At 37.8% G+C, this 13,398-nt stretch overlaps 1 protein-coding gene across 36 annotated transcripts in view; it reads left to right on the plus strand.

Annotated features, from left to right (window-relative positions):
* Window positions 1-13,398, plus strand: part of PLEKHA5 (pleckstrin homology domain containing A5) — a 179,151-nt gene that overhangs the window by 19,168 nt on the left and 146,585 nt on the right. For 21 of the 36 annotated variants that reach the window (XR_008912200.1, XR_008912199.1, XM_056799314.1 and 18 more), the window contains exon 4: window positions 12,401-12,472. The exons of the other annotated variants lie outside the window; for them this stretch is intronic. Coding sequence is in view for 19 of the 21 variants with exons in the window: in XM_056799314.1 (XP_056655292.1) it covers window positions 12,401-12,472 (72 nt within the window). In the remaining 2 variants the exon portion in view is untranslated. The remainder of the gene's footprint in view (window positions 1-12,400; window positions 12,473-13,398) is intronic. 36 annotated transcript variants of the gene reach the window in all.

The following is a 13,398-nucleotide window of genomic DNA, read 5'->3' on the forward strand; positions in this document are numbered from 1 at the left end:
CCTAGAGACAGGAGGTCCTAGGTTCAAATTTGGCCTCAGACATTTCCCAGCTGTGTGACCCTAGGAAAGTCACTTAACCCCCATAGCCTAGCCCTTACCACACTTCTGCATTGGAATCAATACACAGTATTCCAAGACAGAAGGTATGGGCTTTTTAAAAAAAGAATAGATTCCCTCAAAACTATACTATTAAAAAAAATCTGAATATATTTGAACCTAGGACCACCCCCACCCCCCACCCCTTCTCTAGGCCTGCCTCTCAATCCACTGAGCTATCCAGCTGCCCCCTGAGATAATCTATTTCTTAAATTATGTCTTAATGTATTTTTGAGGTTTGTCATGGTAAGATTTTCTTAATATTTTGTTTCAAGGAGTCAATTTCTGTTTGGTGTAGTTTTTCTTTCTCTAGCGCTTTTATTTCATTTTATAAATTTCTTGCTTTGTTTTTTCTAGATGTTTATGTTATTTTTGTGGGAAATTCATTTTTTCTCTTTGAGTCACTACTTAAAATTATTAGTTAGACTGCAAAATTTTCTTAGTATTCTTCCCCTACTGTTCCTCTTTCCTCTCCTCCTCATCCCCCCATCCAGATGTCTTGAATTCTATTAATTTCATTCACTCTTTTTGCATTTAGCCAAATGAAAAAACTAGATAAGAAGTAATTACTATAGGAAGTCTCAAGGAATGGAGGAGGCAGGCGTACCCCATTTATTGCCGTTTCTATTACTAAATAAACTTTGGATTCAGGGACAAAGCTTAAACTCTCCTGTCCTTCTAATTCCTATCATTGCCCTTACAATTTAAATAAAATATTACCATTTTATAATGAGACGTTTCACTATAAACTGTCTTGGATGGGATCCATAATTGAATTCTGCTCTATGGAGGACAGAATTAGTGAAACTTCAGTGTATTTTTATGGTTGTTAAAATGAAACTAGGCTTTAACATAAAAATGAAAGGTCACATCTGTGTTGAAGCATAAGTTCATAGAGTAATGTTTAACATGAAGTTGAGGGTCATTCTACATGTTAATATAAATGAAAACACAAGTAATTCTCATTTTAACATGTCTTCTCAATATTTTGAGATTATTTGGCATTCACCAGTTTTTTAACTTGAAGGTACAACTTACTTACCCAGCAGTTAAATTTTTCTTCTGGATTCAGAAGATTGAGTCTGTTCATAAGTATGTTTTCTGCCTTTGATTTGGGTGCTCTAAATTATCACCCTTTCCACAGAGTACATATTTAGAATCTAAATAAAAATCTTAGAGAACTTCATAGCACAAAAATTATAGATAACTCTCCTCTTCAAACTAGAAAGAGAACATTAGGACTTTGCTTTCTCACTTAGGAGCAGAAATTTCAATGGGGTTATTAGCATGTGTTTGAAAAGCTGTTATTCAGTAAGGTGATATGTAGGTAAATACATATTTTTAGATTTCTTGAAAAGAGTTTTTTTTTTAAATTCTGAAAAATATTAACCCTGAAAGAAGTGGAATCTTATTCCACATTGTGCAGAGAATAAAAATGATGGAGTAGAAAGATTGCTTAGATTGGAATTCATAAACATGAAGTCAGACTGTACCTATCTGTATGATCCTGGGCCAGTCACTTCATCTCTTCTTCAGTTTGTTGTGAATGAAGTGGTTGCAGACTTTAAAGCATCACAGAAATGTAAATTGTGATGTTAATACTGGTGTTTAATTGTTGGTGTTCAGTCTTCTTAGTCATGTCTCACTCTTTATGACCCTGTGGACCCTAGCATGCCAACACTATGAGATATTGTTGGCAAAGACTCTAGAGTTTTTGACCATTTCTTTCTCCAGTACCTTTTAGTTACTTGAGTTCAAATCTGGGCTGAGTCACTTATTAGCTGTCTGATTCTGGACAAGTTACTTAGCCTGTCTTTCCACAGTGATTGAACCACTTTATACTTCCCATTTACAGAGCATAAGTGTGACTCTTCCCACAATCATTATAAAAAATGCCTTTTTATCTTTACCAATCTAATGAGCAAGAGGTTGGATCTCAAGAGTTATTTAATTTAGATTTTTCTTATTTGTGATTTGGAACCTTTTTGTAAGATTTGTTGATAACTTGCATTCCTAACTTTGAGAAATGCCTATTGCTATGTCCTGACTGCTTATATATTGGGGAGTAGCTCTTATATATTTGTATCATTTCCCTGTATAGCTTGAGTATTGTACCTGCCAAGGAAATTTGCAACAAAGATGTTATTTTCCCTCTATAAATTTGGGGGAGTTGATGATTTAATTTTTTCTTTGTATCCCTAGGATTAAACTAGTGCCTGGGACATAATAGGCACTTAAACACTTATTGACTTCTATCTCTTTACTTGAATTTTTTCCCCTATCTATAGCTATGAGGATTTTTCTTCCCTCCCTCCCTCCCTCCCTCCCTCCCTCCCTCCCTCCCTCCCTCCCTCCCTTCCTCCCTTCCTTCCTTCCTTCCTTCCTTCCTTCCTTCCTTCCTTCCTTCCTTCCTTCCTTCCTTCCTTCCTTCCTTCCTTCCTTCCTTCCTTCCTTCCTTCTCCTTCCTTCCTTCCTTCCTTCCTTCCTTCCTTCCTTCCTTCCTTCCTTCCTTCCTTCCTTCCTTCCTTCCTTCCTTCCTTCCTTCCTCTGTAGACTTTGCTTTAATACTGCTAAAAGGCTTAAACGTGATAGCCTTTGTAAAGCACAAAGCATTTTTCTAATTTCTAGCTTGTGTATCCATGAAGTATAAATGTTGGTATAATCCAATTTCTGTCTGACTGCCTTACAGTTTCCCCAGTAGATTTTTAGGAAGGAATCTTTACCTCAGTACTGATTGATGTCTTTGAGTTTATTGAGCTCACTATGCTACTAGGTTCAATCGTTTCTTTTCTTGTTTACATGATCTCTTCTATTGATCTACTTTTCTGTTTCTTATCCAGGATCACATATTTTTGAATATTGCTTTATAGTTTAGTTTGAGTTCTGGTAATGCTAGTCCTATATTCTTATTACCCCCTTCTCCTTTCCATTATTTCCTTTCATGATCATTTTTTCTTAGTTGAATTTAGTAATTATTCTGCTAGCTCTTTGTCACACTTTGGTAGTTCCATGTAGCACTAAATTTGTAAATTGATTTAGATAGACTCATTGACATGGCTCCACGATAAATAGTTGCTATCTCCCTAATTATTTAAAGTGTTTCTTTATTTCTGTAAAGGGTGTTTTATAGCCATATTCATTTAAATTCTGAGTGTCTCAGGTTAATGCCCAGATCTTTTATGTATTTTGTAATTATTCTTAATGAAATTTCTTTTTTTTTGTCTTCTGCTAGGTTTTGTTGGTAATGTAGAAAAAAGGCTAATGTTCTTTGACTTTATTTTGTATCCTGCTGTTTTACTGAAGTTAATTGTTTCAATCTTTTAGTTAAATCTCTGGTGTTCCCTAAATACAAGTCATTATCTGCAAATACAGTACACAATTCTTCAATGACAGTATTTTACAGCCTGTTCACACCCACCATGCACTTCTCCATTGCCTTTTGGGTGAGCTTCAGCTTTTCTTTCAAGACTCGTATTCATTCCATGACTTATACCCATGTATTCTCACCTTATCTTTCCCAGAGATCTCACTGCCAGGCATATACTCACAAGTCAGTGATCACCAAAGAAAAGTTCACCAAAATATTTATAGAGGCTCTTTTTGTAGTAACAAAAAACTAGAAACAAAGTAGATGCCCATCAATTATCTACACAATTAAATATTATTGCACTATAAGAAATGATGAATGTGAATGCAGTAGGATACTGGGAAGCATGGGAAGACTAAATTTAAAAAAATTTACTTTAAAAAATATTTTCCCATGTTTACATATTTCATTTTTCTTTCCCTCCCCCCTTCCTAGATCCAATAAGCACTTGCACTGGGTTATACAAATGTTATCACTTATACCTATTTCCATTGTATTCATTTTTGCAATAGAGCAATCTTTTAAAACCAAAACCCTCAATCACATACCCATATAAACAAATAAGCCATTTGCTTTTGTCTATGTTTCTACTATGGGAAGACTAAATTGATAAAAAGTGAAATAAGCAGAAACAAAAAAAAACTACATAATGACCAGAATAATGTAATTGGAGGGAAAACATCATTAAAGACACTAAGGCTTTTAAATTTAATGATCAAGTTTAGCTCCTTAGAAGAGATATGAGAATGCATGCACACACTATTTTTTTTTTTCAGAAATTGAGGATTATGGGAATGGAATATGTTTTTAGATTTGGTCAACATGGTTTGTTTTGCTAATCTTTGCCTTCTATTGAAATTTTTTTTTTTTGTTATAAAGAGTGGCCTCTTTGGGGAGGGAGGAGAGGTAAAATATATCAATAAATATAAATAGAAAGATGGAAATGGATCTTTTTTTTTTTTTCCAGAGTAAAACTTGGAGTCATTAAGAGTACTGCATAATTCCCCCAAAACAGTCTAGGTCCTTTCTGTTCACTTTTACACCCAATTCTTTGTTGAAATATATCACATATCATGCTTATCTAAACAGACATACTAATGAACCATCTTTTATTTTATTTTATTAGTCAATTTAGAACATTATTCCTTGGTTCCAAAAATCCTATTCTTTCCCTCCTCTCCCTCCCCCACCCTTCCTGTAGCCTATGCACAATTCCACTGGGTTCTATATGTGTCCTTGATCAGAACCTATTTCCATGTTGTTGATGTTTGCACTAGTGATCCTTTAGAGTCTACATCCCCTATCATATCCCCTCGACCCATGTATTCAAGCATGTTTTTCTTCTGTGTTTTTACTCCCACAGTTTTTCCTCTGAATGTGAATAGTGGTTTTTCTTGTAGATCCCTCCGAGTTGTTCAGGATCACTGCATTGCCACTAATGGAGAAGTCCATTACATTCAATGGTATCACAGTGTATCAGTCTCTGTGTACAATGTTCTCCTGGTTCTGCTCCCTTCGCTCTGCATCACTTCCTGGAGGTCATTCATGAACCATCTTGTTGGATTGAGTATTCATTAACAAGCACAGCTTTCCAAGTCTCTGCTCACAGGTAGTTGGGACACACGGGTCTGAAGTCAGGAAGACATCTCCCCAGTTGGCCTTGGGGCACTTACTAGCTATATACACACACACACGCTCTGGGCAAATTACTTAACTCTCCTATTTGCCTCCATTTGCTTATCCCTTGGAGAAGCCAGATCTACTCTTTGCCAAGAAAACCTCCAATGGGGTCACAAACACAACTGAACAACAGCTCATTGGGACACACCTGGGACAATCACAATAGCCTGATCTGGAATAACAGTCAGATCTGAAGAGCTTTACTCCCTTATTGACATTGATTTCTGTTGGGATTTCTTAAAATGCCCTCTCCCTTTTTTGGGTCTCTGCACTCCAACATTAGCCCCTTTTGTCCTATGGCCCATGCAAAATAGGTGCTGCTAAGAATTCTCTAGGTCTCTTTGCCAGCCTAGCTACTCTTAGACTGGAACTGTATTTTTATGACTAAATAGTAAATGACTCTGGTCTCAGTTCCAGAAACAAACAAAATAAAATTTTCAAGGGGGACAATACAGAAGCCAGATTCTTTTTTTTTTTTTAAAGCATGCCTTTCCTTTTGGAATCAATACTGTGTTCAAACACATCTGCAAATTTGTATCCAGTAGCATAAACTAAAGTTTTGTAATCCCCTTCTTGCAAACTCATCCCCCAATTTGAAATATCTCCCAACCCCCTGTCTTGCTACTCATTTCCCAGGACCTTGGCTACCATCTCTTGCTTCAGATACATTTGACCCTAGGCAAGTAAAACCAGGTTTTGTTGCTGGAAATGTAATGATCAGGTACCTCTGGGGGTCTTATAGCCTACCCCCTGGCATTTACTCTTGTATGGAGAAGGATCAATTAATTGGGCAACACTTTTCCTCACTTCCAATCAACCTCTTCTCCACCTAGGTTGTTCTGAGCTACTGCTTCTCTTCCCTCTGTGGTTGGTTCTGGTGTTACCTGGGAGGCAAGGGAAGTGGGAAATTGAAGGGAACATTTTGCATTTCCCTTGATGAATGTCTTTTGCATCTGGTGCCTTTAGTATCAAGTCCATGACTTCCAACAAACCTTCCCTAGGAGATGGAAAAAAGTCTTCTTGGGGTTGGCTTATAGTTACAATAATCATCAATAGACTGTCACCTTCATCATTTATCCTTTCATTCTTATAACTGGTCTCAAAGGAGTGACTAGAGCAGTGATATCTCCCTTAAGCAATCAGTCCATTTGCAAAGGCATTAAAATACTCAATTTAAACTGCTGCCTAAGAGGTATGAGCTCAATGAAAGTGCCAGGTGATCTGGATCAAAGGAGATGAAGGTAGGTTAAACAAAAAAGCAGCAATTTTTGCATCGCCCACCCGAATGTGCTGTTCTACCACTGATCCTCACCCCATATAGAATAGAGTTTGACTGTTGAACTTGTAGGTGCCAAACTACTAATTAAGGTCCATGGCAACAGCCCAAGAATCTCTACAAATGACAGCTTACTCCTTCCCTCTCCCTTCCCTACATGAGTTATCTCCATAAGCCATATTAGTAGCCCAAATAGTGACATAATAGGACAGGGGTTCTGAAACTTTTTTGTGGCATAGACTCCTTTGGCAGATTAGTGAAATCCATCAACCCCATCCCAGAAAATTGTTTTTAAGTGCATTTAATGAAATACACTGAATTACAAAGAAAACCAATTTAAAGTACAGTTACCAAAATACTAAATGGATCAACAGACTTAAGCATAAGAACCCCTGCACTAGGAGAACTGTCAGGCTCCTCATCCTTCAGGGACTTCCAAAAAGACGAGTTGAACTCCATGAAGACCATTGTTGAACACTGTTTGTAATGAGTACAAGCAGATATGGGAGCAATCCAAAGTATCCAGATCCTTTCAGGGAAGTGTCAAAGTGGCCAGAGCTGAAAGTGGGGATGGGGGAAGGAATTCATCCTGAGGGAATTCAGTAACTTCTCCACAGGAGTATTTGGGTACTTTGGGTCCCATGTTTGATACATTTCTATTTCCTGCTCCACTATTAAAATTCATGTTCTCCAAGAGGATGGATATCTCTAGGGCAGTGATGGCAAACCTTTTAGAGATGGGGTGCCAGGCATGTGCCCCTACCCCTCTTACCCCACACAGGGGAGGGAGGAAGCACTCCCAATGGACTGTTGGGCGGAGGGGGGTGGGTGACATGAGGAATGTCCTCAGGGAGTGTAAAGGAGGGGCTCTGCTGCCTGTGGGCTCCCATTGGGCTGCTGAGCATGGTGGAGAGGGGGAGGGGAGTCCAAGTCCCTCTGCCTTTCAAGTAGCAAACTTGGGGGTGGTGGCATGCCTACAGAGAGCTCTCTGCATGCCGTTTTGGGCACCCATACCATAGGTTCACCATCACTGCTCTGGGGAAATGGCACTGCTTAAGGGATGTTTTTGGCAAATTGAGGGACTTCTTAGTGAATCTTCTTCACTGTAATAATGAAACAACACCTGAACTGGGGCTACCTCCCATCTCTCAGCTTCCTTCTGGCAGACCCAGTGCATCCATTCTTTACACTGAGGCTGATTTACCCTCTATGATAGAGAGCGGTGTATGACCAGTCATCTTTTTAACTTTATCCTGATGATGTTCTTTGTATTCCTTGTGGTGAATACTCTGAAACCTCCCACATCCAGGAAGACACTGTTTCTAACCTCCACAATGCCCTCATGGAACATGGCCTCTCGGCTTCTTTTTGTCCAGCCAGCCCTTCAATATAGTGTCACTCAGGCATGGGTTCTCCCAGTATTCTGAAAAAACTGAATTAATCTGGAGATCTTACCCTCCCCTTAGTGGCCTTGAAAATCGATGAAATCAGAATCCATGGGAAGTGGGGAAAATATCTTCCACTATTTCCCATTTAAGGTGCTTAAAAAGGGCTGGCCAGCATCTCTTTGTCATTGGTGTTTTAATAACCAAATCCATATCAGACAAAGCCCTCCTGACTCCTTAGGACCACTGTGGTCTGTTTAATATTAAGCTCCTACCATGTGCCAAGTATTGTGCTGAGCACTGCTGAGCACTGGGGATACAAAAACAAAAGATGGCTCCTGCCTTCAAGGAGTTTCTAATCTAATGTTCCAGGCTCTGGGAGCCCATCTACCTTATACTGAGCAGTGAGGAACAAATGGGGAACACCCATGGTAACCCAAGAGCCAAGTGCCCTGGAAAAGCTTAGTTTAAAGCCAATCAGCATTATAAAGCCCGGCCAGAATCCCCAGAATCCCCAGCTCTTTCACATAATGAAGACCATCCTGAGCCTGCTTCCTTGTTGAAGCAGGGAATTTTTCCTGAGGGAGCCAAACCTGCCTGATCTCCATCCGGAAACCATAAGAACAGAGATAAAATTCTTATCCCTACAGTAAATGGTATTAAAACAGCCTTGTAATGGAGATCCTCTGTTAATTCCCTCAGTTTATTAAATCAGCCTCAGTAACTAATCAGTGTTCACTCATTGCCCATAAAGAACCAGCCAAGCCTTTAAGCCTTATTTTTAGTGACATTTAGCCTGCAAGCCACTTATTTCCTTCCCTGAATATTTCTTAATCTCTTCCAATTCACCATTCTGTGTCAGAACACGCTTTGGCATAACAATTAGGTATAGCTTCCAGGTGCCAGTGGTGGGGGGTAGTGGGGCCAAGATGAGGGGGAGGAGCTGGAGGAGCTGGGTCTTCAGGAAGTTATCCTTTTCTGTATCTGTGACTGCTCCTACCCTACTTCCACCCTTGGGGAGCTTCATTTGCAGCAGCTCAGATTTCTTGGGACTAACAAGATTAGTCTAGGGTTGGAACCCAACTCCCCTCTACCCCATTCAGTCTTATAATTCAGTTGCTGGTTTCTCAGGAGTAATTAGCAACTGGCAGGGAATAATAAAGGGTTATGATGTTTTTTGCCACCTCTTCCATTCAACTCAGTCAACTAACCTTTCTAGGTCTTTGGAGGCGCTCAGTGTTTGTCACTAGAGGAATTCATGTCACTAGAGGCCACAATTTCTGGGGTTTTAATTTAGGTCACCCCAATACTTTTATCATTGCCATTCCCTTTCCTATGAAGCCACAATCCCATTTTCAATCTAATAATATTCTATCAGCTATCTAATTTTTATAAAATAATAAATCAAATAATAATTTTTAGATAATCATCTTTTTTTATTATACATACTCAGCAAGGACATACATTTACAGGTACAGGTGAGGACAAATCTACGTCAATCTTAACCACCCACTCTGGAATAAAAACATCTATTTTGTCTGAAGTATTATAGCATCTTGTTTCATTTATAGTGAGAATATCAAGATCAATAAGATTCAGGTCCTTTAGTTGTGGTTCTAACTAGTCATTAGGCAAACATTTCAATTGCCAAATATGTAATTTAATATTTATTGATGATCAAAAAATTGTTTAATTCTTATCAGAATTTGACCCTCTTTCCTACACACTATATAGTAGTGTAAAGGGAACTCCTATTCAAGGCTATTTTGTATTTATCTTAGAGTTTTATAGAATTACAAATTTAGAATGAGAGAAGGGAGTTTTGAGGGTAAATTGTATAAACCCCTGCCTGATATTATAGATATGGTTTCCTTAGTGGAAGATTTCATGTACAGAGACTAGTGTCTTTGACTCAGGACTTGTTCCGACACAAGGGAGGCATCAGAATGGCATGACTTTTTTTAGTGGTTACAGCTCTTTATAGCGGAGAGCTTGTAAGGAAGTTGGAGCAGTTGTAAGAACAAAAATGAAAGCAAATATGGTGGGTGAGGAGGCAAAGGGACGATTTTCTGAAGAACCTGGATGGTTGTTTTTCAAGTCCTCTGGGTTTGTTTGGATGAAGTGCTGCAGGATTCTTGGGAGTCTCAATATACCAGGCATGTGAGTAGTTCAGGCGAGGACTGCTGGGGTAAATTATGGGAAGCCTGGGAACTCTGGCAGGGAAAACTTTTTTTTGCCTAGGTACAGCTCAGATAGGCTGGAAGTTTTTCATTTTATTCTCTTCTTAGGGAGAGAGGGCGTCCAGGGTGCTGAGTGGCCTTGGTGGGAGCGCCCTTTATCACCACTTGCTAGGGATTTCTTCTGTCTTCTTCTTAGGCTCCCAGCCTCCTGTTGATGCAGTTCTTCATATGCTTGAAGCTTCTTTAGCATGGTAGAACCTGATAGAATTTGTGCATAGCTGTCATATCCTTCAAGAACCCAAGGTTATCTCCACACAGTGTTCTGGGGTTTTTTGTTTGTTTTTCTTTTCTTTTTTGGGGGGTGGTGGTGGTGGTGGATCAGTCAACCAAGCATTTATTACCTACCTGCTAGGGCTAGGTACCATGCTAGGCCCTGGGGAAACAAAGAATGGAACAATCTACATTCACAAGGAGCTTATGGTTAGAAAGCATAGTCAGGGAAGAAAAAAGGTGATGGCAGTGGAAAACTTTAAAGAAAAGAACACGTGCCAGTGGACCAAAGTAATGATGAGAGCGAGCACTCTGTTGATAGCAGGCCCTAGGCATTGGAGTATGGTTTTTGTGGAATTATCTATAGATAAATGTTTATAAATCCATTCAATTGTATTGATAGAGATTGATTTTGTTTTCAAATCGTGGTGGTTATCACAGAATTTAGAAAGATAGGATAACAGACTATCTGTCTAGTCAGGGACCTCCTTTTGCAGTTAAAGAAATTGAATTAGGAAAGATTACTTGACACATACTTAGGAGCCCTGTCAGGAGGTGAGTAGCCTGTAGACTCCTAAGTATTTTATGTTTTCAGTAGTTTTTTAAAATAGAATTTCTCTTGCTGGATTTTGTTGATAATATATACAAATACTGGTGGTATAATAATATAATGGTGGATTCATTTTCTGCAACTTTTAAATTAATTGTTTCATTTAGGTTTTTTTAGACCATAGACTTCTAATTACGCTATCATTTGAAACACAAAAAGCAACAATTATATTTGTTTTGCTTGTGATTATTCTACCAATTTCTTTTTCTTATTGCTATAGTTATTAATTCTGGTAATATACTGAATAGTAGTGGTGATAATAGACAACCTTATTTTTCCCTCCAGTGTTACTGGAGTGGCCTCTTTTTTATCACCAGTTTGATATAATGCTGGCTCTTAATTTTCTGAGATCAGATTCTTTAAGTCTTCTTTTTTGACACAAAATGTTATAGGAATCTGGACATTTTGTATTTTTGTAATATTTATCCATTTCATTGAGATCATAATGGTTTTTTGGCATATAATTGAGCAAGATAATTCTGCACTGTTTCTTTTATTTCTTCATTGGTTGAGAAATCACCTTTTTCATTTTTGATACTATAATTTGGGTTTTTTATGAATGAACTTTGTTAAGAGGGTTTGTGTTTGATAGTTTAAAAAACCCATCCCCTGATTCTATTTCTAATTTAGTGACTTTTTTCTTTTGACTTTGATACTTTTTTGTTTTCAAGATTTCTATTTTGGTTTTTATTGGGAGTTTTACATTTTTAAAAATTTTAGTTTCATTCCAGTTCGTTAATGTTCTCTTTCTCTGATTTATTATTTTTTTTTTGATGGGACTATTGAGAGATACAAATTTTGCTCTAAAGACAGCTTTGGTTGCAGTCCCAGAATTTATATTATTCTTCTCTCATTATCATTATCTTGAATAAAATTATTATTTCTTTGACACATTTTTGACTCACCCATTTTTAATGATAGTTGTCTCCAATTTTTTAATCTTTGCTTAAGAATATTGTTATTGAATATTATTTTGTTTTATTGTAGTCCTTAAAAAATGTGTTTTCTATTTCTGATTTTCTTCATTTGTTTGTGAGGTTCTAATGCCTGAAAAAAAAGAATATATATATATGATCAACTTTTGTAAAGTTACTGTGCACAATTGAAAAATAGGTATACTCCTCCCTACTTTATTCATTAATCTCTACATGTTTATTATATCTTCCAAGTTTTCTAAAATTCTGTTAAGATCCCTTACTTTAAAAAAAAAAATTAAAAATCATTTAGGTCTGTGGGAGATAAATTGAAGCCCCATACTTGTATAATTTTATTTATTGTTTCTTCCTGAAACTCGTTTTTTAAAGTATTTTTATGCTGTGCCATTTGGTTCATTTATGTTTAGTACTGATGTTATTTTATTGTCTGTAATACTTTTCATCAAAATGTATCTTCCATGTTTATCTCTTTTAATTACATATTACTGTTACTGTCTTGTCTAGGATCGCATTTTCTACCCCTATCCTTTTTTGCTTCAGCTGAACAAATTTAATTTTATTCCGATCTCTTATTTTAATTGTGTTCATCTTTATATTTCAGGCATGTTTCTTATAAACAATATATTGTTGGATTCTGCTTTCCATTCCATTCTACTATCTTCTTCATTAAAGAGTGAGTTCATCCCATTTGCATTCACAGTTAATGACTATTGTGTATTTTCCTCCATAGTATTGTCTTACACTTCTTATTCTCTCTATTTCCTGTTCCATTTTCATAAGAAGAAAGTGATTAAAGGAGTGAGCTCTGCCTCAGAGCTGTAGGTTTGTTGTGACCTCTTTCTGCTTCCTGCACTTCTCTTTCTCTCACCCAGAGGCCAATAACAGGTTTGCTTCCATTCCTTCCCTCCCCTTCCCCTTCTCTTCCCTTCTGTCTTAGAATCAATACCAAATATCATTTCCTAGGCAGAAGAACAGTAAGGGCTAAGCAATTGGAGTTAAGTGACTTGCCCAGGGTCACCCATCTAGGAAGTGTCTTGAGACCAAATTTGGACCCAGGACCTCCCCTCTCTAGGCCTGGCTCTTTATTACTGAGCCATCTCACTGCACCACCTTTCTTTTCTTTTAAGACCTCCTTGAAATCCATTTTTCTAAGTTTGTTTTGTTTAAATTAATCCTTCCTTCAACCTACTCTCTTATTCCCAGCATTGCCTTCTCCTCTTCTCCTTGTTGCCCCAAGGAATGGAATATATATCTGTCCCCAGCAGACTTGTGTTCTGACCTCCTGAGAACATCCCAGGAGAGTGAGGTTCAGTTGTCATCTGCTCCCTGCTTCCCCACCTCTGTAGTCAAGAACATGTATTCACTCACCACAGTTACAGGAGATAAATGTCCCTGTCCTTTTTGTCCTCTGCTTCTCCCCTAATTCCTCATCTCCTCTCTTTATAGTTTTCCTTTAATGTTATCAAAACATAACAAAACCTTTCTAGGCCTTCTGTCTAATTAGACTCCTCCACAACTTGGTGATGCTGAAGGGCTTTCATCTATCATCTCCTATCAAAATGTAAATACTAAAGGTTAGGCCCTTTTTATGCTTATCTT

This window comes from Monodelphis domestica, chromosome 5, assembly GCF_027887165.1.
Source record: "Monodelphis domestica isolate mMonDom1 chromosome 5, mMonDom1.pri, whole genome shotgun sequence".
Taxonomy (NCBI): Eukaryota; Metazoa; Chordata; class Mammalia; order Didelphimorphia; family Didelphidae; genus Monodelphis; species Monodelphis domestica.